Genomic DNA, 26015 nt, shown 5'->3' on the forward strand with positions numbered 1-26015 from the left:
CCTGTTTGTTATACAAATTTATTGCGCAGCAAATACACTTTTGTTCTAAAGACATATACATAATCTGTTGAAAAAGTATATTATTGTTGATGTTGTATGTCTAACTCACAAAATAGAACAATTTGTATCAATGCACTATTTTAATGCGTAAACGTAAACACGTGCGTGTCGGTAGAGTGGCCCACAAATGATGACGTCACGAATGACTGGCGACATAAAGTCGGCTTGGTTGACCCACTGTTGTTAAGGGGTGACAGATATTGACAAACGGGCTGCATTCACCTTTGTAGCTCAATCGAGACCCGAAGACGATTTTTTTGCATTCGTGTACATTATGCATGTTTTCAGAAACATGAAAACGATAAGTGAAACAGCAACGGAAGCCACACATTTGTTACAAAACTTACAACACCGTTCGTGGTACCCCTATTTCTTGCGAAAGTGTACTCAGCGATAAATACAAGGGGAACACCGTCTGGTACATTGCAAAGTCAATACGGTGCTCATCAACACTTGTGTGACCTCAAACACAGCGAAAAAAGATTTTGTAGTTTCACAGATCGGGCTTATTTATCCCAGCCTCGATGCAGATAGCAGGTGCGCCATAATTTGTATTTTGAATGTGATGTCACTCGCTGTATTTAGCACGATCTCGCATGTCACGATAATTAGGCGAGCACACGTGTCTCTTTTATTATTTTCATCTTGCCGTGCACGTGTTTGATATGTACATGCTGACCCAGCAGTGAATGATGATAACTCGCCCAGTTTGACTCACAGTCGCGGATGATGGCGATCATGTCGAAAACACATGGAGGAAATGCACTGTGCGTTTACACTTTATTTAGCATGATCAGAACTTATATAGTGACCCAAACAGAACCCCAACTCCCATTTAAACTAAATTACATTATTAAAAGCATATGAATTAAATTTGGCCCATTCTCAAGAAGCATATAACGCCAATTCCAATGTGTGGTGATGTATAAATGACATTCATCTAGAAATTACTGGAAAGTTCACAAGATTCACATAGATAAGAAATTGTTAATGATTTAGGCAATAGGCCTATATTGTGTTATGGATGTCAAGTAGGCCTAACATCCCATAATGATGGGTAAAGAGAAGTGATAGGTGTCTTATTTAACTTGTCATATTTGTACAGACTATTATTGCAGCATTTAACAACAAACAAACTTAAAATTATTGTGACCAATTAATTCAAGAAATGTTTTTCTTGAAAAACAGGCCTAACCTACCTAATATTATTTTCACAATTCATGATGTACAATGAAAATGATATAATCTTGTTAGGCGATTAAAATTAGGTTCTATTTGTTCTCTGGAATCTCCTCATCCTTGTTTTAAAAGGATGGAAAGTTATTATAAGGCTGTGACATTAAGGAAATTAATACCTACCAGTTTTGCTTACAAAAGCATGTAGAGCCTTAATTAACTCTGTTAAAGCTTAACAAAATGAAAAATATAATATGATGTCAGTATTCCATAAATTTCAGATTTTGGAATCTACACAGATAATTAACAACTCATCACTCACTTTAGAGAAAAAAACTCTGGACACATTTGATCTGTGCATGTGACCTTATTTGAGTGAGTGAGTTGGGTTTAACACCCCTTTTCACAGTATTCCACTTACCGTATTCGTCGTAATAAGCGCCCAAGGTGCTCTCAAAATTAGAAATAGGGGGTTCTTATTAGAAAATCATTTTGGTGAAAAAACAACAGTTGAAAGATTTCGTGGTTTATGCTGACAGCCTGAAATGTTTACATACGACAGATATATTTTTCCAGAATTTAGCTGCCCGTGATTAAGGGTTCATATAGCACACGAGTGGGTATTATACGCTAATCAATAAGTCTTGTGTACATTGATCAATTGGAAGGTGTGCTACTTGGGATTGTTCACTTGCCAATATATTAGCAAATATAAGACCTTAACCCGGATCTTCACAGGTAGAATCTCCCTTGAAGTATTTGTACAAAATGAATAGCAGGAGTGGTTTGGTAAACATTTCCATTTCCTTGTCAGTTTTAAAGTATATCTAGGAATTGTTTGGGCAGTTCCCATGACAGAGACCCATGAAGATCCGGGTAAGAGTAGGTCTTCAGCATCCCATGCTTGCCGTAAAAGGTGACTATGCTTGTCGTAAGAGGTGACTAACAGGATTTGGTGGTCAGGCTCGGTGACTTGCTTGATGCATATTATCATTTCCCAATTGTGTGGATCAATACTCATGATGTCAAGCACTAGATTGTCTGGTCCAGACTCAGTTATTTACAGACCTCAGTTATAGAGCTGGAATATTGCTGAGTGCGGCGTTAAATACAAAAAAAATCCCATGACAGAAACATATTGATGAAATCATCTTTCAGGACATGCAAGTGAGATGCATGAAATTGGGGAGTGTCAGTTTCATGATGAATTGGTCCTTTGTTCAGAAGAGGCCGATTTCACTGGATGATGAATCAACATAAAAAGGTGTGGAGAGCAAATGTGGTCCAGTTTTGACAGATCATGATGAGTCAAAGTCTGGTCATGACTGATTCCATGACGTTAATTTAATATTTGTTACAAAACGTCCTGCCTGAAGTGGGGAATGGGGATGGAGTGTTCACAAAGCATGATTACTTGGCTGACTGTCATCAGCGTGGCGGGTCATGAGGTCACATTAAGAATATAGCATAATATTATTATGGACCTTAATTATGAAACATTCAGAAATACCTCCATTTATTTTTTAAAATTATGTATATTGCAGTCTGTGCCCAAAACTGTATGTCTTCTAGCCCAAACATGGCACATAGCATCATTTTTAGTATATTTTATGGACTTTTATTAGCTGAGCTTATTAGACCGAACAGAATTATACTTGTGTCAGGCTTCAGGCGGATGAGTAGCCTTGTGGTGAAAGTGTTTGCTCTTCACCCCGAAGGCTTGCATTTGAAGCCCAGATTCTGATATTCCTGGAATATTGCTGAAAGCTGCGTGAAACCAAACTCACTCACTCTGACTAGTGACTAATGTCACAGACTGATATTGGCAAGTGAAAACACACACTGAAGGTAAAATAAAATGTGAAATCAAACCCTAAAGTTAAAAAAAATTAAGAAATCTTTCATCTGTCTGCGTGTCATTTTAAGTGTAACTAATGTTTTGTTTGTTTGTTTGTTGTTTAACACTGTACTCAGATATATATCAGCTATGGTATGGCAGTCTGTAATTAATCAAGTCTGGACCAGACAATCCAGTGATTAACATCTTGAGCATAGATCCATGCAATTGGGATACGATGACATGCATCAACCAAGTCAGCTAACCTGACCACCTGATCCCATGAGTCGCCTCTTACGACAAGCATAGTTGCCTCTTACGACAAGCATGGTCGCCTCTTAAGACAAGCATGGGTTGCTGAAGACCAATTCTACCCCAGATCTTCATGGGTCTGTAACTAATGTATTGAGGCATATTCCAGAGACACATGTTCCAAGTGGTATTTGTAGAACATCTTGATTGGTGTGTCTGAGCTCTGTTGAACATGTGAGTACCATATGTATAGTATACTTCTGCCAGAGCAACATTATCACCACAATCTGGGATGTTTCTTGGGGCAATGATGTTTATGCCAGAAATGATGTTGGTAATCTCGCCATAATCAAAATAATGACTTCCTATTGTTGCAGGTGAAGGGAGATAAACACGTTCACAATCACAACAAGAAATACCCAACATGGTGGCGGAAGTGTACTTGAGCGGCAGGCTTAAAACTGACAGTGGTTGTGTGGTGACTCTTTCATCAAGTGCAGTGTTGTTTGTTGTGGAGTACTGTGCACCTGTGGATGTGCGCATTATATTTGTTGAAGATGCAGCTGCACAGAGCGAGGAACAGATTGAATTACCACTGTGTGCACTGCAGAAGCTCCACCACACTTTCACCGAGACAGAGTTACTTCCCCTGATTATTCAGAACTGCCAATTGCCTGTGATATTTGATCCCCAAATAGCTATGGTTAGATCAGGACTTTGTTGTGCTGTTCGACATCTTGTTAAGTTGGCAGATGCAACGAATCCCACCAAGTACTTCAAGGATTTGCTGGTAATTAATTCTTCATTAAAAGTATTTGACAGCATGTTAAAATTTCTCTTTGTCTTTGGTGAACAAATTCAAATTAGATTAATGAATAGCTGACCTTGCCTGAAAAGCCATGTAAGCTTATGTCATTGCAAGTTGTATCTAATCTTTATGACTTCACCAAGAAATATGTGTGGATATTTCGTAATATTAACATTATCTGTCGACCCGTGAAGATCCGGGGTAGAATACGTCTTCAGCAACCCATGTTTGCCGTTTAAGGCGACTATGCTTGGCGTAAGAGGCAACTAACAGGATTGGGTGGTCAGACTCGCTGACTTGGTTGATGCATGTCATCGTATCCCAATTGCGTGGATTGATGCTCATGATGTCAATCACTGGATTGTCTGGTCCAGACTCGGTCACAGTATAGCTGGAATACTGTTGAGTGCGGCTTTAAACAACAAACAAAACTTACCAATTTATTATTTTATGGGTTACTTACAAAGTTATTTAAATAGCATTTCCTTCAAGCCTGTGAGTAACAAGTACACTCAAACAATGCATGAAATAAATGTCCAAGAGGTTTGAATCCGATTTGCAATAGGCCACTATCACAGCCAAATTGAACAAGCTTATTAGAAAATATACCTTTTTGGATAACAACGCCTGCTTTATTGCATTTAGCGAATATTGTCCTAGATTCTTACATCATTTGGCTTGCTTGATAAGAGTGAAAGAATCTCCGTTGAAAAGTCGCAAAAAGTGATAAACAAGAAGTTGTTATCTTCAACCTTGAATTTTTTCTAATTTACCCACCAATTTCTAGAATGCCAATCAAACAGTTAAGCTATATATTGCCATTACTCAGTCATTTAGGTTCAAAATATAACTAAATTTGGCTATATGTATAGTTTGTAGAGGGGCTCAACTTATATGTTCCTTTTTTTTTTGTGATATTCATAATTTTGACATTGTTCAAACCCATGAAGATACCGGGAAAATAGGTCTTCAGCAACCCATGCTTGCCATAAATGGCGACTGCTTGTTGTAAGAGGCGACTAACGGGGATCAGGTGGTCTGGCTCGCTGACTTGGTTTATGCATGTCATCATATCCCAATTGCATAGATCAATGCTCATGATGTCAATCATTGGATTGTCTGGTCCAGACTCCATTATCTACAGACCTCCATTATATAGCTGGAATATTGCTGAGTGCGGCGTTACACAACAAACAAACAAAGAAATGTTTAAATATCAATGCTGACAGCAAATTTAGTAAGTGTCTGTCATTGTTTACATTTTAAACTGATGATTACAAATCCAATTGAGCTACGGTTCTGTGTCACTATTTAGTGATTTGAGAATGTTGTTTCATGCACAAAAATATTTGTTACATGACAATGTCGTACAGAATTATGCCAAAGCAGTTGATGACATTTGCACAACTTGTCCGAAACCGGAGTCGAGTAACATATGTTTCTGTCTGGTTGGCGAAACTTATAATGGTCCATATACATGTATTAACAATAATATCTAATGCAAAATAATACCTCAAGATCAATTGCAAGTGAAAATATTCTGTCTTCAAAAATGTAGGGCATGCCAGTGGTGGGGTAGCCCAGCGATTTAAACGTGTGCTTGTCTTGCAGAAGGCCCGGGTTCAATTCCCCACATGGGTAGAATATTGCTGAGATAGGCATTCATTCATTCATTCATTCATTCATTCATTCATTCATTCATTCATTCATTCATTCATTCATTCATTCATTCATTCATTCATTCATTCATTCATTCATTGTTCCTACTGTGTGACATAGGCCCTATGTTTGTGTTTCAGGGTTTCAGACAAGGAAGCTTGAGGATGTGTGCAGAGGTGAGGAATGCTCCTGGGTTAGAAATAAACTCTAGCCCACTCGGCCGAGGCTAGCTTAAATTCCTGTGGGCTAGTACAAATTTCACAATTTCCCCATTGTTTTAACATTACAAGGCCATTTTATCTTTACCCGGGCTAGTAAAACATTTGAGTTTAGTTCTAACCCTGATTTTATTGCTCTGGATGATGTGAGATTATGTTTTGATAATCCCAGGTGTCAGGCTGGACGAAGCTGTGTGAAGTGGAGCTGAACAAAAGTCTAACTCAGCTAATTCACAATTTTAGGTATGAATAAGTGAGTTGCACATCGCAACTGTTACCTGGTGAACATCAAAGATCACTGAGTGATTTTCTTGTGTTCTTATAGTTACATATGATATTTTGGACTGCCTCTATGGTCTAGCTGTAGAGCGTTCTCTCAGAGAGCAGAGAGTCCGGGTCTCGATCCCTGCTCGCGTCATGTTTAAAGAAGGTACTTCTTGTTACCCTGTCTGGTGCTCGGCATTTAAGGGGCTTAAACAAGGACTTGTTGGCCCGGAGTCAATATACTGTGTCTGAATGGGGTATTCATGTTAAACTGTGGCATGGTATCTCAAGGTGCAAGCACTATAAATCAGCATCAGTCCTGACTAGTACAAGCAGCCACACACACACACGTGCATGCACGTCACTTTATAAGTGCAATAATCTTGAACGCGATGTTAAACCCCATTTCAATAATTGCAAAACATTGCTTAGAAGTATTTTCGTTAAATAAACCTTAATTCAAGACCTTTTTAGGAAAAACTACAAATGCATTACTGTCCTGTTTTAGTTTGAATTGTGTTTTCTTTGTTTGAAATGTTGGCAACATAAGTATGATAAATAGAAGATTTTTTAGACTCATCAATAAATTTGGTCTGGCCTTATAAAAAATCCAGGTGAACATTGAAAATAAAGATGACTTAAGATATATTCAGACGCTGCCTCCAGTGGTGCTGGAAAATACCATCCAATAACTGTGCCATAGGAACCTTAGGATTTTTAAAAAGTAGTGTATAGTACTTAATGTTTGATAGGGATAATCAGATATGTCAGATGTATTTAAATATACACTTGACATATTATGAGAATCAGGTTGGTGTATGGTGGCAAGATAAGAATATTCCTATGAGTTATCCTGGTATTGTCTGTATGTCATGCAACAAATGTAGATTTGTTGTTATTCACTATGGGTAATACCAGTGAAGATCTAGGGTAGAATAGGTCTTCAGCAACCCATGCTTGCCAAAAGAGGTGCCTATGCTTGTCGTAACGGGATCAGGTTGTCAGGCTTGCTGGCTTGGTAGATGCATGTCATCGTATCACAATTGCGTGGATTGATGCTCATGATGTCAATCACTGGATTATCTGTTCCAGAAGCTATTATTTACAGACCGCCGTCATATAGCTGGAATAATGCTAAGTGGTGCTTTAAACAATAAACTTATCCAATATTTATGTCAATCAAACAAACACTATGGGTAAATCAGTCAAGAACTTTTATTCTTTAAATCAGGCTATTGCTAAAATATTGTAAATTACTTATGCCAACATACCCTATTTTTTAAGCATATATTAATGCCAATTTTCTGTTAATGTACTAAATTTGAATGCTTGCCTGTCAGCTAAATATTGTACTTTTGAGACTTATTTCATTTGTCTACATGCTTTTTTTGCAGACTTGTGTCAGACACTGGGAAGTTGGAAGTAGAGTTACCTCAAGATCTGATGAAACTTGAAGCTCATTTTCTCAAACCTCCCAAAATTCATAATGATGACAAGATGAGGAGAGCTGTGTTGAAGGAGGTCAAAGAAGAAATGAATGATGAAAAAACACGAGGTCAAATACTAAAAACTTGTAAATTGAGAACAAACAGTTTTCTGCTTGAAAAGGAAAAAAAGTTTCCTCATGGAAACAGAACATTCAAACTTGTAAAACATTTCAGTGGAGATAAGACTGACAAAAAGCAAACTGTATCAAATAAATGTGAGAAACCTATTCAGAATGGGAGTGCCCAGATTACAGCGAAGGGAGATAACTCTGTCGAGGACTTGATAAGGGGTATAGAAAGCTTGACCTATCTGGATGTGGAGTTGCTTCACCTGTACTCCGAAGGGATAGAGATGACCGTGGCAGATCTTGTGCTGTTTGTCTACCTGTATCATGTCATAGTAAGTCTTACATGCTTCCTCAGGGACTTATTTTGGTGAAAGGGGGCACGGATGGCCCAGGTGGCCCAGTCTTCTAAGGCGCCGCGATTCTCTGTGCAGAGTTGCGTCCCTTGGGCACGCCAGAAACCTATGATTGTGGGTTCGAATCCCAATTCGCCCCGATTATGTTTCTAGGTTTGTCAGCACCATACTCGTGGGTTTCACCGAAGTGGTAAACGTCTGAGACCTGCATCACTTCGGGCTTTCCTCCCACATTAAGCTGACACGCCGCGATATAACTGGAATACTGTTAAAAGTGGCGTTAAACCCAACTCACTCACTCACTATTTTGGTGAAACATCCCAGACACCTTTCAATGTGTATACACCTGTATGGCTTCTGTCCCAAGCAGCATAATTTGTCATAAGAGCCAACTATATGGATTGGGTGGTCAGGGCTCGTGACGTTTTTGATGCATGTCATCGTATCGCACAGATTGATGCTCATGCTGTCAATCACTGGATTGTCTGGTTCAATTATTGCTAACTGCCTTCATTTAACTGGAATATTGCCGACAACAAACAAACAAAAAAGGGTTAAAATATGCTTGGATCCTCGTGGCTTCCAGGTAAGAAATACAGGACCCAAGCAACCTATGCTTGTCATGAGAGGTGACTAAGGACTGAGAGGATCAGGTGGTCAGGCTCAGTGACTTGGATGATTGCATGTCATTGTATCACAATTGTGTGGAACGATGCTCGTGTCAATCACTGGATTGTAGGGTCTAGACTCGGTTATTTACAGATTCCCATCATATTGCTGAAACATTTACAATAGCAACATTATATGAACAAATATGAGTGAACATATGCTGGTCCACTGGACAATGATGGTAAATAGTTCTGTTTGTTTGTTGTTTAACACCACACTGCGTCTGGACCAGGGATGTTTTTATATTGTGTAATATAAAGCACATGACCAAGAGGATATTTCTTCATGACAAAATATCTTTTCAATATCATCCAATTTTTTGTTGGAAAGGATTATGAACATAAAAGCTATTATTTCAGGAAATAATTGTCTGATGGTATTTGTCATTCTGCTTTGGCGGGATACTCTATACAGAATTTAGAGAAAGTTGTATTCCATGGTCTGGTGAGTTTGTATTCTGACAGTTAGGCTGCTGCTAAACAGATCTGCATTATGTGTGTAGTTGATTTGACATTGCAGGTGTGGAAAACCACAAATCCTTACAATCAGTTCACTATTGGCTCATTGACAAATACCCTTGTCCCTTGTTCAGTGGGAATGGATTTCTCTGTTATACTACTGCCTCAAATCATGATGTGAATGCCTGTTTAAATCATCTTCCTGAGGCAAGGGAGTTAACTGACTATAAAAGTCCACTTTCCACCCTAGTTGAACTAGGCTGGAATTACAGAGTTACATTTTGGCTTGACTAACGAGTCTATGCATAGTCCAATCAAAACTGTGTAAGGAACCAGACATCCGGTTCGTAAACAACATGGATTTCAACATGCAGGATTTGCAAAGCATGTGTACTGCCAACTGTGCGTCAACACCGTTGACAGATATTTTGCAAATATCTTAATGTTTTTAATCAAGGTGATTTTTATGCACTTTACAGGGTAAGACCCGTTTATTACAATATGGATCTTGCCGATCAGATCATCTTGACAGGGGGCCACCATTTTGTTTGAAGAAGATGCAAGTGATATGAGAGATGGAATCTGATTGGTCAATATGAGGGACATAGTGTAGCAAGGGTGGAAACTGGACTGTAACATTAGTCAGTTGAAGCCATTGCCTCGAGAAGATAATGTAAATCTTCACTTGTCCTCAGGAAAATGTACTACCAGTAGTCATAATGTAACATACAATACAACTTCAAGCCAGAGATGGGGATTCAAACTCTCTAATCCGAGGTGTGACGCCTTGTCCACATGACCAAAGAGGTTAACCCTGTCAGCAAGCTGACAAAGTACAGATATCATTGAATTGGAGCATAGAATGGTCGCGATTACCTGCAAAATCACTCTAACTAGCCAGATACAATGTCTCAGTTCTGCACATATTGTTGAGGTTGGACACTTAATGTTTTAGGAGGCTCTGAACTTCAGCTGTGGTGAACTGTTTGAGAGACTCCCACGCGTCATGGAGTGGTTAGGATACATGGTGAAAGTGGAAGGAATCAAGACGATGATGGACACATGCTTCAAGGTCACAGACCTGGCCCAGGCCTTGACAGAGGTGAGGTCAGCTGGAGTGATGCTGTCGTTGCCCACCATGGAGGATGTCACCGAGGATGATATGGAACTCAGGTGAAATATGGTAGATGATTAGATTTGTTCTAATATAATAATGTGTCCATTTATTATGCTTTTGTTTGTTGGGATACAATGACATGCATCAAGCAAGTAAGCAAGCCTGACCACCTGATCCCATTAGTCCCCTCTAACCACAAGCATAGTTGCCTGTAGGATCGGGTGGTCAGACTTACTGACTTGGTTGATGCATGTCATTGTATCCCAATTGTGTTGATCGATGCTCATGATGTCAATCACTGGTTTGTCTTCTCCAGACTCAATTATTTACAGACCGCCATCATATAGCTGGAATATTGCTGAGTGCAGCGTTTAACAGCAAATAAACAAACACACAAACACACACTCAACACTGACGTGGCAAAAACATTATCTTTGATATTTTCAATTGTTTAATGCACTTCCAATCATTTGAGCATCCATGCCCTATTCAAAAACATGAATACTCCAGGCTCAATGGGAAGTGTGTGCCATTAAACAACAAACAAAAACTATTTTTATGTACAGTGGTCCCTCACTACAACGCTACCAATGGGGTCCAAATAATTAGTGGGCGTTAGAGACGATGAGCCGTTTAACCGAGGCCGAGGCGGGGGAGCCTCGTATCTTCTTGGATGAAACATCAGACTTCAAAGTCACCTCCTTGCATCCTCGTGGGTTAGAAATCCCAGGTTTGCCATAATTATGTTTCTTGGTTTGTCAGCACCAAGCCCATGCTCATGGGTTTCATGCATCTCTTTCCCCAGACATGAGTCAAGTGGGAGAGCGGAAGGTCCAGGGCTCAATCCCTGGCCAAGTCATACTAAAAGACGTTAAAAGATGGTACTTGTTACCCTGCCTGGCGCTCGGCATTAAGGGGCTAAAACAAGGACTGGTTGGCTCAGCATCGGTATACCGTGTCTGAGTGGGGTATTCATGTTATACTGCGGCATGTTATCTCAGTGGACTATCACTATAACATCAGCATTAGTCCTGACTAGTACAAGCAGACACACACATGTGCATGCACATCACTCTATAAGTGGAATAATCTTGTACGCAACATTAAACCCAATTTCACCTCCTACCACATGAGGCTGACAGGCCATTAAAACTCATACAAAACAGCAGTAAACTCACTCACTCCTAGCTACCTGGGGCAGCATGGGTGGCTGTAATGCACTGTGCAGATCATGGGTCCAATCCCAGGAGCCCAGGTATGTTTCTAGATTGATCAACCCGTGAAGAACCGGGGTAGAATTGGCCTTCAGCAATCCATGCTTGCCATAAAAGGCGACTATGCTTGTCGTAAACGGCGACTAATGGGATCGGGTGGTCAGGCTCGCTGACTTGGTTGATGCAGGTCATCAATCCCAATTGCGTGGATCGATGCTCATGATATTAGTCACTGGATTGTCTGTCCAGATTATTTTACAGACCTCCGTCATATAGCTGTAATATTGCTGAGTGCTGCGTTAAACAACAAACAAACAAACCAATCTAGATTGGTCAGCTCCAAACCCGTGCAGTCACCAAAATGGTAATCGTCTGAGACCTACATGACTTAGAGCTTTCCTCCAAATGATACGCTGTGATAGAACTGGAATACTGTTTAAAGCAGAGGAAACCCCAGCTCACACTTCTGCCTTCTTCATTTTCCATGTTTCTGTTTCAGTCGGAGATGTAGAAGCAAGCACAAGGCCTACAAACCAGATGTCAGTCAAGCCTTGAGGAAGATTAAGGTGGGTGTGCTTGGTTTTAAGGTGGCCCAGTGGTTTTAGGTGCTGCAGAGTTTATCCCTGTGCCTTTGAAAGCTGCTTGTTTGTTTAGGTTCACCCCTGTTATTTTATTGTGGGGGAGTGGGGTAGACTAGTGGTTAAAGCGTTAGCTCGTCATGCAAAAGACCCAGGTTCGATTCCCAACATGGATTCAATGTGTGAAGCCAATTTCTGGTGCCCCCTGTCATGATATTGCTGAAATATTGCTAAAAGCGGCGTATCTTGTGTTTCTCAGCATTGTTCATGGGCTGTCCCAAAGTTGTAAATATCCTTGAAATGTGCCAGTTTGTTCTTTCCTCACAGTGGTTGTCCTTCCTCCCTCCCTCACTCCCTCCCTCACTCCCTCCCTCCTCACTCCCTCCCTCCTCACTCATTCTTGGGTACAGTGCTTTTATATAACTTCATCCCAATGTTCTTGAGGATGTAAGGGGCATGGGTGGCCCGGTCGTCTAAGGTGCCGTGATTCGCTGTGCAGAGTTGCGTCCCTTAGGCACGCAAGAAACTATGATTGTGGGTTCGAATCCCGGTTCGCCCCGATTATGTTTCTAGGTTTGTCAGCACCATACCCGTGCTCGTGGGTTTCACCAAAGTGGTAAACGTCTGAGACCCGCATCACTTCGGGCTTTCCTCCCACATTAAGCTGACACACCGTGTTATAACTGGAATACTGTTAAAAGCGGCATTAAACCCAACTCACTCACTCACTCACTCTTGAGGATGTGAATTAGTACTGTGAAAATAGCCAACATATGGTATTTATCATGTTTCAGGCCAGTGGTATTGTCCCCAAGACTGGAGAGCACCTGCGGGGGAGTGATGTGACCCTGGACTGGGAAACTATGCCTTCTGCTGTACACCCTAAAGAAGGTTGGTGCTATTTAATTTGAATTGAAAGGAATTTATAAAAATTCAGCGACACTTTATCCAGCATTGTCAGGTGCATTGGAAGATTTGGAACCTTACGTGAACACAGGACTGGTAATCACCTGACCATTACCACAAAGGTATTCTGGGTTAGAACATGACCCCAACCTATATTTGTAATACAAGTTCACCTAGTGGATTTTGTGGTTAGTCTCAGTGAATTTCTTTATTGCAAGTCATCATACTCAATTTGGCTAGTTGCTCCTAATTACAGGTCATAAAGCTGGAATATTGCCGAGTATGGTGTTAAACAACACACAAACATCACCAGAATGGTCACCTGCTGAACAATAACATTTTGAAACTAATGTTTTACTTCAGGCCATGACTCGACTTTTGGGTAAAAGAAAGAATAAAATGCTGCCTAAATTCTTGTTTTCATAAATGTTTCCATTTTAAAATATTTTGGTTATGATAAATTCATGTGTTATTCAAGAGTGTCGGTGAAACTTGGTTTCTTCACTTCAAAGGGCGATGGGGTAGTCAGAGGGTTAAAGCGTTCCCTCGTCATGCCGAAGACCCAGGTTCGATTCCCACATGGGTACAATGTGTGAAGCCCATTTCTGGTTTCCCCCACCATGATATTGCTGGAATATTGCTAAAAGCGGCGTAAAACCATACTCACACACTCTTCACTTCAACAATGGATGCTGTGGTGTTTCAGGTCAAGTTCCTGCCAAGCGGACAGACAGAAAGTGCCAGCAGCTGGAGAACTTGGTGACGTCTGTAACAGCAATGGCCCGGACTGGCGATGTTATTGTAGACTTCTGTAGTGGAGGGGTATGTTCAACATGACTGGCGATGTTATTGTAGACTTCTGTAGTGGAGGGGTATGTTCAACATGGCTGGCGATGTTATTGTAGACTTCTATAGTGGAGGGGTATGTTCAACATGGCTGGTGGTGTTATTGTAGACTTCTGTAGTGAAGGGGTATGTTCAACATGACTGGCGATGTTATTGTAGACTTCTGTAGTGGAGGGGTATGTTCAACATGGCGTGAGATGTTATTGTAGACTTCTGTAGTGAAGGGGTATGTTCAACATGATTGGCGATGTTATTGTAGACGTCTGTAGTGGAGGGGTATGTTCAACATGACTGGCGATGTTATTGTAGACTTCTGTAGTGGAGGGGTATGTTCAACATGGCGTGAGATGTTATTGTAGACTTCTGTAGTGAAGGGGTATGTTCAACATGATTGGCGATGTTATTGTAGACGTCTGTAGTGGAGGGGTATGTTCAACATGGCTGGCAATGTTATTGTAGACTTCTGTAGTGAAGGGGTATGTTCAACATGGCGTGAGATGTTATTGTAGACTTCTGTAGTGGAGGGGCATGTTCAACATGGCTGGCGATGTTATTGTAGACTTCTGTAGTGGAGGGGTATGTTCAACATGACTGGCGATGTTATTGTAGACTTCTGTAGTGGAGGGGTATGTTCAACATGACTGGCGATGTTATTGTAGACTTCTGTAGTGGAGGGGTATGTTCAACATGACTGGCGATGTTATTGTAGACGTCTGTAGTGGAGGGGTATGTTCAACATGACTGGCGATGTTATTGTAGACTTCTGTAGTGAAGGGATAGTTCAACATGGCTGGCGATGTTATTGTAGACGTCTGTAGTGGAGGGGTATGTTCAACATGACTGGCGATGTTATTGTAGACTTCTGTAGTGAAGGGATAGTTCAACATGGCTGGTGATGTTATTGTAGACTTCTGTAGTGGAGGGGTATGTTCAACATGGCTGGTGATGTTGTTGTAGACTTCTGTAGTGGAGGGGTAAGTTGAACATGGCTGGCAGTGTAGTGGAGGGGTATGTTCAACATGACTGGCGATGTTATTGTAGACTTCTGTAGTGGAGGGATAGTTCAACATGACTGGCGATGTTATTGTAGACTTCTGTAGTGGAGGGATAGTTCAACATGACTGGCAATGTTTTTTGTAGAAATGGGGTTAAACCTAACTCACTCACTCACTCACAATGCTCCACTTGATGTAATCTCATAATATTTGGGGCGGTCGGGTAGCCTAGTGGTTAAAGCGTTCGCTCGTCACGCTAAAGACCCCGGTTCCATTCCAGACATGGGTACAATGTGTGAAGCCCATTTCTGGTGTCCCCCGCCGTGATATTGCTGGAATATTGCTAAAAGTGGCGTAAAACCATACTCACTCACTCACTCATAATATTTGATGTTATTTCAGGGTCATCTAGGCCTTGCTTTGGCGTATCTCCTACCTGAGTGCAAGGTAAGCACAAATCCTCCCCTTGTCTCCCAAGAAGATAACAATTGTGAGCGAAATGGAATGATGTCAAAGAAATGCCATTAATGAAATAGCAAAATAGCAAACTTTCTTGATGTTGTGTCTGTATGCTAAACGACCTAACTGGAAATATGTGGAAATTTGCAATGCTGACTCGCATGAAAATTAGGGAATACAATGGGTTACCTCCCTTACTCCAGGTGTCAGTGCCCTGAGGTTACCACAACTAAATGTTTTCCCATAGACTTTTACAGTAACGTTACATTCCTTTTTAAAATAGCTAAGCATTCAACAACTATCACATGTATGTGTGTGCACAGTTTGACCTTAGAGCAGCTACAATAACAAAAAAATGACTACCTTAGCTGGCTCCTTTTCCAAGTATAGGAAGCCAAACACACCACCCCCAGTTCTGCACCAAGTATTACTTGCTTGAAATATCTGTGGTCACATTCAGCATAAGTCATCATGTTGAAAAAGACAGCACTAAATATAGAAAAACGTGGTTAGTTTTATTTTCTGGATGAAAGTATATTTCAATCACATTAAAATCTTAGACAAAATCATCCAATCACAGCTTCCAGATGATTCAGTCTGCACTGAAGGTTTGAAAACTGCTTGTTGAACGACTGATTCTGATCTGGTGTTGTAGAACGTGGAGATGTCCAGACTCTACTCTATTTATGATCCTTTGCAGGATGCAGTTCTAAATAGAAGTTTACTCTTGTATGTTTTCAATTATCAGGTATATTTGATTGAAAACAAGGAAGAATCTTTGATGAAAGCCATAAACAGAATAGAAGCTCTGAAACTGAAGAATGTAATTCTGTATCAGGTATGTATTAGCCAGATACTGTCATCAATTCAGGTTTGAAAAATGTATCTTTTCCAAATTTGTTTACTTGATGAAATTTTACCCTGCATGGCGATATTACAAGGGGTCTGTTTACTGTGTCTGAGGGGGTATTCATTTTAAAACTACCCAGTGCGCTAACACCAAAAAACTGGCATACGTCCGGACTAGCACACGCACGCTGCATGCATGTCGCTGTATCAGTGTAATAATCTTGAATGCAACATTTAAACCCTATTTCACCTCACCTCACCTTGAAGAAATTATTGTTCTCTGTTGGGGTTCCAGGCTAGAATAAATCTTGAGCAAGGTGACTAAATGGATTAGTGATAAAGGTCTTTGTGTCATCATACCCTGATAGCATATTTTGTTATTCATGATAAGTCACTGGTTTGTCTGCGACTATGCTTGTCGTAAGAGGTGACTATCGGGATCGGGTGGTCAGGCTCCCTGACTTGGTTGATGCATGTAATCAATCCCATTTGCGTGGATCAATGCTCACGATATCAATCACTGGATTGTCTGGTCCAGACTCGATTATTTTCATATTGCTGAGTGCGGCGTTAAACAACAAACAAATCACTAGTTTGTCTGGTCCAGGCTTGAGTTTTTCCAGGCTCCCATCATATAGCTGGAATGTTGCTGAGTATGGCATTCAACAACATTGAAAGGAATGTGTTGTAGGTTGTCTGCACATAGCATCACTTCAGATTCAATTCAATAAGCAATGTCAAGTGAACAATAACCTGTGAAAAGGATGCTTCTAGTTCAGTGGGTATGAGAAATGTAGGGCAGGAGGTAGGGCTGGGACAGGTAACTCGGGTACCCGGGTCGCGTGGGTACTGAGTAGGACCCGGGTACCCACGGGACTACCCGGACCAGTGGTTAGTCACGTGATATATTGTTTAATGACTAAAACTATCTAGAACTCTATTGTTACACTACAAGTCACTAATGTTCGCATTTCTTTCTGACTATGCACCCATTCCTTCATATGGTTGAATAAAGATTCAACTTCAGTGTATGAATAACCAGATTGTTTAATATGTGTATCGAAATACGTTTTGCCAGGGCTATGCTAAAAATGTTCCCAACCTCTTGAGAAACGTTGGGCTAGAGGACCCTCAGCACTCAGAAATGAAGATGCAATGTGTGATGTCCACCATCTTTTTAATCAGTATAATACACAGTAAACTACAGATATAACGAACTTAAAGGGACCACTTAATTTAGTTTGTAATAACCATAGTTTGTTATGAGCACTTATACAGCATAATTCACAGCAAATGGACGGGGCCAAAAAAAACAGTTCGTTATATCCGTCAGTTTGTTATAAGCCTGTTCGTTATAAACGTAGTTTACTGTAGTCACATAGTAACAGAGCTCTGAGCACCGGTAATGTCGTCATTACCATACTAAGATCTCTGTGTGGAACAGGGCTGAGATCCCTTTGCAATCTGAAGCACTTCATACAAAGTATGTCAGAGATTTCTTGAGGTATTTTTAGTGAGGTTGATTAAGAACTGACTTTGATCAAACCATTTCTAAATATGAGATATTTGAAGTCTTTGCAGAAATCTTTCTTTACATTGAAGTCTTTGATTTTCATCAGCATTTTCAATTTCAGTGCAACCTTGACTACTTCCATGGGAAGTTTGACATTGGTGTGTGTCTCCATGCTTGTGGCTCTGCAACTGACATGGTCCTACAGCAGTGCCTCAACAACAGCGCAGCCTTTGTTATCTGCCCTTGTTGCTATGGCAGCATTCAGAAGACACACCTCCTGACATATCCCAGAAGCCAATGCTTTCTGGATGCCGATATCACCTACAAGGTTAGTGTGTTTACTGTTAACAATATTCAGGGCAGACCACTTGGTCATGTTGCCATGGTCAGTCTACTTCTAGAGTGTTACAGGTTTGATAGATATGTTGGATCATATGTTTTCGGACATCATACTCCTGCCAGAATGTTGTGAGATAAAATAGTTCACTGTAATAGGAAACTAGAGTGCAGTATCACTTCCTGTTTTTTCAATGCTGATGCGTTGCTCTTAAGTTTGTCCTTGCACCTTGACCTCCTCAGTAATGAAATAACATCTGCAAGTTGGGTGGTGGATTTAGGTTGATGGGGTCATTGGGCTTTGGGTTAGCATAGTTCTGGTTGTTGTTTAACACCAGGGGCGGTCGGGTAGCCTAGTGGTTAAAGCGTTTGCTTGTTACGCTGAAGACCCGGGTTCTATTCCTGACATAGGTACAACGTGTGAAGCCTATTTCTCGTGTCCCCCGCCGTGAAATTGCTGGAATATTGCTAAAAGCGGCGTAAAACCATACTCACTCACTGTTTAACACCACACTCAGCAATATTCAAGCTATGGGACGGCGGTCTGAATAATAATCGAGTCTGGACCAGACAATCCTGTGATTGGCACCATGAGCACTGATCCACGCAATTGGGATATGATGACATGCATCAACGGAGTCAGCGAATCTGACCACCCGATCCCGTTTGTCACCTCTTACACCTTATGCTGGTCACAAGAGGCGACTAAATGGATCGAGTGGTCTGGCTCTGTGACTTGTTTGATTCTGTGTCATCACAACCCCCTAGCATTGATAGTTGCTCACAATATCAACCACTAGATTGTCTGGTCATGATTCATTATATATAGGCTGTTATGTAGCTGGAATATTGCTGAGTATGGCATTAAACAACAAAGAAACATTGGCAAATTTCTAGGTTGCTTTCTTCATTTCCAGGATTTCCTTACCCTCGGCCATGCAGCAGATCAGACAGAGTTTAACATCGCTCTAGAGGAACAAGGTGAGGCACTTGTAGGGCACCTGTGGAGATCCGGGGTAGAATAGGTCTTCAGCAAACCATGCTGGCCGTAAGAGGCGACTATGCTTGTCGTAAGAGGCGACTAACAGGATTGGGTGGTCAGGCTCGCTGACTTGATTGATGCATGTGATTGTATCCCAATTGCATGGATTGATGCTATGCTATGCTATGCTATGCTATGCTATGCTATGCTATGCTATGATGCTTCGCTATGCTATGCTATGCTATGCCATGCCATGCCATGCCATGCCACGCCACGCCATGCTATGCTATGCTATGCTATGCTATGCTATGCTATGCTATGCTATGCTATGCTATGCTATGCCATGCCATGCCATGCCATGCCATGCCATGCCATGCCATGCCATGCCATGCCATGCCATGCCATGCTATGCTATGCTATGCTATGCTATGCTATGCTATGCCACAGAAAGGGAAAGGTAAGAGTTTTTCTGAACATCAATGAGTGAGAGTTGATATCGACGTTGTTCCTTGCAGGACGGTACTGCAGCAATCTGGTGGACACTGATCGGGCCCAGCTGGCCAGGGAACAAGGATATTCAGTCATTCTGTGCTCACTCCAGCCCCTAACATGTACACCTAAAAACAACCTAATTTTGGGTACTCCCAACCTCAGGAGCTTTGCGGTGTCCTGATAGCATGACGGATTTATTGTCCAATCAAATCTTTTTATGACGAGATCTCACAGTATTAATCTTATACAGTCTTGAAATACCAATTTTATTTTTTAAACTCACCACATCCTTGATTTTAGTTACCGTGATTGTGATCACTCACAAACTGTGTTACCAGCGAGATGGCTTGCTCAGGAAGCATGACATCTTCTCAAGGCAAGGGCGTTAACTCACTAAAAAGTCCAGTTTCCACCCTGGCCGAACTACACTGGAATTTCCAGGCTCAATCGTAGCGCCACCAATGGCTGTTAGGAGTTACGTCCCTTCTATGTCCATCTTATTGACCAATCGGATTCCATCTCTTATATGACTTACATTTGCTTCAAACAAAATGGCGTCACCCAGTCAAGACGATCTGGTCGATAATCAAGATCTCTATTGTACTAAAACGGGTCAAACCCCCTGTGAAGTGCGTCAAATCACTTAAGCACCTTGATAAAAAAAATGGTTTCCAAATCCCGAGTCGACCGAAATCTGCACGTTGAAATCCAAGTTGTTTACGAACGGGATGTCTAGTGCGTTACACGAAGTTGATTGGACTATGCATAGACTCGTTAGACCAGCCAAAATGCAACTCCGGAATACCAGCGTAGTTGGGCATGGGTAGAAACTGGACTTTTATAGTCAGTTAACACCCTTGCCTCGGGTAGATGGAAGCGTGAATGCTAATCCTAGATGGCTTCCTGCTTAAAAAATAATTTATTGTGATTTTAGCACTGATATTTTACATCACTGGTGTGAGTACCATAGGTATTCATAATGATTATTATTTTACATTTTAAACATTTTTATAAAACAGGTCCAAACCTAATTTTATCGTTATAAAAAATGGTAATTACCGGTAAACGGGAACACTGTCTACGCAACATGCGTCATCATTCCCCAAGGTAATGGGTCATTTGTCCCACAGGTATAAAATCAGTCTGAAGCTGTGTCTTTTCTCTGTTAGACACGCCAGAAATCTGTGATCGTGGGTTCGAATCACGGTACACCCTCATGTTTCTATCGATGTTCATTAATTTGTATTGATACAGCATCAACAATAAAACATTTACCCCCAATACATCAATATTGGGATATGTGATGACATCACTGTTCTGTGGTAAGGTGTACAAGTTGTGTCCTACTGGTGAAGCATGGGTGGCCCAGTCTAAGGAGGCTGTGTAGGGTTCCATCCCTTGGGAATGCCAGGAACCTGTGATTGTGGGTTTGAATCTCATTTCACCCGTTATGTTTCTAGGTTTATCAGCATCATACCCGTGGTCATGGTTTCTCAAGGTAAATGTCTGAGACCTGCATCACTTAGGGCTTTCATCCCACATTTAGCTGACATATTACCAAATACTGTTCAAAGCAGCGTTAAACCAAACTCACAAACTCACTCACTCACTCGACCTGTGAAGATCCGGGGTTGAACAGGTCTTCAGCAACCCATGCTTGCAGTAAAGGCGACTATGCTGTCATAAGAGGTGACTAAGGGGATTGGGTGGTCAGGCTCGCTGACTTAGTTGATGCATGTCATAGTATCCCCATTGCATGGATGCATGCTCATGATATCACTGGATTGTCTAGTCCAGTCTTGATTATTTACAGACCGCCATCATATAGCTGAAATATTGCTGAGTGCGGCATTAAACAACAAACAAACCCTCACTCACTGTGTGTCAAATAAGAGAGACCTTTTTGATGCTGTATCATAATGGTAGGGAACAATACCAAGCTTGACAGTTTTCAGTTTTCACAGGCACGCTGACTTGGTTGATGCATGTCATCGATCCCAATTGCGTGGATCAATGCTCATGATGTCAATCACTGGATTGTCTGGTCCAGACTTGATTAATTACAGACCGTCATCATATAGCTGGAATATTGCTGAGTGCGGCATTAAACAACAAACAAACAAACAAAACAAAAATTCAGTTTTCATGTATACATGTTTTTCCACATTCCTTTATGTGAACCTTTATGTGATAAATGTGTGTGATGTTATCTGTTACCAAAGAAATTAAATAATATTTTCACAAGAGTTTTGGAATATTGTTTACTTCAGTCAACACTCAGCTAAGGTGCCATAATTTGTTGTGCTGAGTTACATCCTTGGAGGATGGTCGGATATCAGATGGTCAGGCTTGATGACTTGGTCGATGCATGTCATCTTATCCCAATTGCCTAGATTGGTGCTCATTATGTCAATCACAGGATTGTCTGGTCCAGAGGTGAATATTTACACAGACCTCAGTCATATAGCTGGAATATTGCTCAGTGCTGCGTTAAAATAACAAACAAACAAATATCCTTAGACATGCCAGAAACCTAGCATGGGTTCGAACCCAGATTCCTCCTAATTATGTTTTTAGGTTTGTCTGCACCATACCCTTCGCGGGTTTCACCAAAGTTGTAAATGTCTGAGGCATGCATTACTTCAGGCTTTCCTCCCACATTAAGCTGACATGCCATGATATAACTGGAATACTATTCAAAGTATCATGTAATCTAACTCCACAAGCCCTACATCCAATAGCCGAAGGGAATCTTTCGAAGAATTAGTAAGGAATCTAACTGATACTGAAGTGAGTAGTATCATATGTGCTAGGTTGCATGATGAGATGCAATCTACCAGCTTTTCATTTCACAGATTTGCCATGAATAAGGTCCTTTATACTGTGTCAGCATCCAACTTCCGGTTGACCTCCCCAACATGCTAAACCTCTATGACCTCTCTGCTTTGGGATTTCCTCCCACAAGCTGATACACCATGATAAATATATTACAGAAATGCTGCTTAAAGCCGTTATGCCCAACTCCCTCTCTTCAGAAACACAGAACGCTATCATTTTCTTCCAAATCCTCGTGTCATGCACATAAACACGTGTTTGTACCACCGGGTGCATTTTAGAGCCGATAAAAATACTTGGATTCCATATGTACAATCTTACTGGGGCAAGCTTACGCCTAATGGGGCTTGCGTGAAGCCCATTTCTGGGGTCAACCGCCGTGATATTTCTGGAATATTGCTAAAAGCGGCGTAAAACCATACTCACTCACTCACTCACACACTCACTCAATGCAACAACAAACAATCAAAGGACGGTGATGATTTGTTCCATCTTCACCCGTGAGGTATCAGGGTATATAGCCATTATTCAAGGAACGTGGCTTGCTACACATAATGGTTATGACGTAGCTGGTCTATGTCTGTGACTGGACTATTGCTAAAAGCGGCATCAAATCAAACTCACTCACTCAAAAGCAATATTCCAGCAATATCACGGCGGGGGACACCAGAAATGGGATTCACTCATTGTATACCCACATCGTGAATCGAACCCGGGCCCTCGGCGTGACGAGCGAACAATTTAACAAGTAGGCTACCCAAACGCCCCTTTAAATTGTAAACTGTAATGTTTCAGATTATTTTCATGTTTTAATTCCTTCAACAAACGAAACGTATTCTGATTATAACCTACTAAAAGCACTTACTCTTCAAGGTTTGGAAAAACGACTCTGCAAAGTACCTTCATTTATGGTAGCAACTATCTGTGATGTACTCGTATTTACATGTACACGGTGCGTTGTGACTAAGTCGTTCAGTCATATATACCATGTCTACCTGCACGTTGGGCTTACATACACACGCATAAATATTTTTATTTGACATGAATTTTTGAACACATGTAAATGTTTGCTTGTTTATTGTGTAACGCCGCAGTCGACAATATTCCATCTGTATCACGCCAACATGTACATAATCGAGTCTGGGCCAGACAAACCACTGACTGATGTTATGCTCAACGCCCCACGTCGGGGTACATCCATGGAGGTAATCAACAAAGTCGGTGACCCATACTTACAGATTCATTAAGTCGTCTCTTACCGCAAACATTGAGTTGTCGGAACCTATTCTTACCATAATCCCCATGGCGGACACATGTATACTTGTGCGTGAAATCAGCTATTAATGAATGAGTATGGTTTTACGCCGCTTTTAGCAATATTCCAGCAATATCACGGCGGGGGGACACCAGAAATGGGCTTCACACATTGTACCCATGTCGGGAATCGAACCCGGTTGTTGACGAGCGAACGCTTTAACCACTAGGCCTATTAATTCATACGCATATGCACCTGAACACCGTTGTCTCGAACTCCAGGGTACCAGAGAATTGGTTCGACGAATTCAGGCTTCGACACATCCGACACTCGACACACATTCGACACATTTATTCTGTCGGGGGACATAATAAATGGTTACATGGTGTACCCTCATCAGGAATCGAACCCGTTGTTTGTGTGGCAAGCGAACGCTAAAACTACAATAACACATCAGTACCCATGTGGTAGATCCGGGGTTGAATAGGTCTTCAGCAACCCATGCTTGTCGTAAAAGGCGACTAACGTGATCGGGTGGAGAGGCTCGCTGACTTGGTTGATGCATGTCATCGATCCCAATTGCGTGGATCGATGCCCATGATGTAAATCACTGGATTGTCTGGTCCAGACTCGATTATTTACAGACCGCCGCCATATAGCCGGAATATTGCTGAGTGCGGCGTTAAACAACAAACAAACAAACAAACAAGACCACATCAGTACCCATGTGGTAGATCAACTCACCGTGTTCACGCCTGCAACTGTCCCGCCACAGACGCTTCTTGAATTATATCCCAATACAATCCGCAGATTGTTTGCCCTGAATACACGAATGTGACGTTACGTTTGTTGTTGCCACGTGGATTGTGTGCATATCCTATCAATAAAGTTCACATCTAAAACAACGCTTAACGGAAAATGTTGCAAAAATTATGCCCCGTGCAAGCTGCACAATAGAAGATATGTTTTTTTTCGTAAAATATCCAAATGACATTGTAAGTAGCCAGAATTTAACACATTACAGTGATCGATTGAAGTTAAACGCCGCTTTTAGCAATATTTCATTAATGTCACGGGGGGGGGGGGGGGGGGGGGGGAAACAGCAGGAGTATTTTTCACGCATTGTACCGATATGGGGAATCGAACGAGCGTATGCTTTAACCACTAGACTACCTGACTGTCCCTCAACTTAGCGGGGCGGTCGGGTAGCCTAGTGGTTAAAGCGTTCGCTCGTCACGCCGAAGACCCGGGTTCGATTCCCGACATGGGTACAATGTGTGAAGCCCATTTCTGGTGTCCCCCGCCGTGATATTGCTGGAATATTGCTAAAAGCGGCGTAAAACCATACTCACTCACTCACTCAACTTAGGAGAACTTATCCGCCTCATGGACCTAAGTAGACTATATCGGTTTTAGATTTTCCAGCTATATGTCACTGCGACCTAAAAGTAAACGAGTCTGGGACAGACAAACCAAACATAAGCAGAGTTCCAAGCCGACTAAGGGGACACGGGTGGCCCAGTTGTTTAAGACGCAATTCGCTGTGCAGAGTTGCGTCCCTTGGGCGCGCAAGAAGCCTGTGATTGTTGATTCGAATCCCGGCTAGCCCCGATTCTGTTTCTAGGTTTGTCCAATGCATTTTGTTGACATACCCTACTGCTGTGTTGTTCCAGTAACAGCTGACTGGCAAGTGCTAGTGTGACTGTTACAACGGTGTCGTTATAGAGGTACGGGCTTGTGTGATCAAGCTGTCGTTATAGAGGTACGGGCCTGTATGATCAAGCTGTCGTTATAGAGGTACGGGCCTGTATGATCAAGCTATCGTTATAGAGGTACGGGCTTTTGTGATCAAGCTGTCGTTATAGAGGTACGGGCTTGTGTGATCAAGCTGACGTTATAGAGGTACGGGCCTGTATGATCAAGCTATCGTTATAGAGGTACGGGCTTTCGTGATCAAGCTGTCGTTATATAGGTACGGGCCTGTATGATCAAGCTGTCGTTATAGAGGTACGGGCCTGAGTGATCAAACTGTCGTTATTTACTTACGGGCCTGTGTGATCAAGCTGTCGTTATATACTTCCGGGCCTGTGTGATCAAGCTGTCGTTATAGAGGTACGGGCTTCTATGATCAAGCTGTCGTTATAGAGGTACGGGCTTGTGTGATCAAGCTGTCGTTATATAGGTAGGGGCCTGAGTGATCAAACTGTCGTTATATACTTACGGGCTTGTGTGATCAAGCTGTCGTTATAGAGGTACGGGCCTGTATGATCAAGCTGTCGTTATAGAGGTACGGGCCTGAGTGATCAAACTGTCGTTATATACTTACGGG

General features: G+C 41.6%; 1 protein-coding gene across 1 annotated transcript; it reads left to right on the forward strand.

The window, feature by feature from the left end:
- The first annotated feature begins 446 nt into the window (after positions 1 to 446).
- On the forward strand, positions 447 to 20211 carry LOC139450437 (glutathione S-transferase C-terminal domain-containing protein-like). The gene is made up of 14 exons (XM_071232137.1): positions 447 to 597; positions 3703 to 4115; positions 5933 to 5968; positions 6183 to 6253; positions 7669 to 8161; positions 10265 to 10482; positions 12140 to 12206; positions 13013 to 13109; positions 13831 to 13946; positions 15368 to 15412; positions 16173 to 16262; positions 17908 to 18114; positions 19040 to 19103; positions 19620 to 20211. The coding sequence occupies exons 2-14, from the start codon at positions 3750 to 3752 to the stop codon at positions 19775 to 19777; spliced, it is 2028 nt and encodes a 675-aa protein (XP_071088238.1). The 5' UTR covers positions 447 to 597; positions 3703 to 3749; the 3' UTR covers positions 19778 to 20211.
- Positions 20212 to 26015: the final 5804 nt, after the last annotated feature.

Source organism: Haliotis cracherodii, unplaced genomic scaffold, assembly GCF_022045235.1.
Source record: "Haliotis cracherodii isolate W230 unplaced genomic scaffold, xgHalCrac1.p SCAF_8, whole genome shotgun sequence".
In the NCBI taxonomy this organism is placed as follows: Eukaryota; Metazoa; Mollusca; class Gastropoda; order Lepetellida; family Haliotidae; genus Haliotis; species Haliotis cracherodii.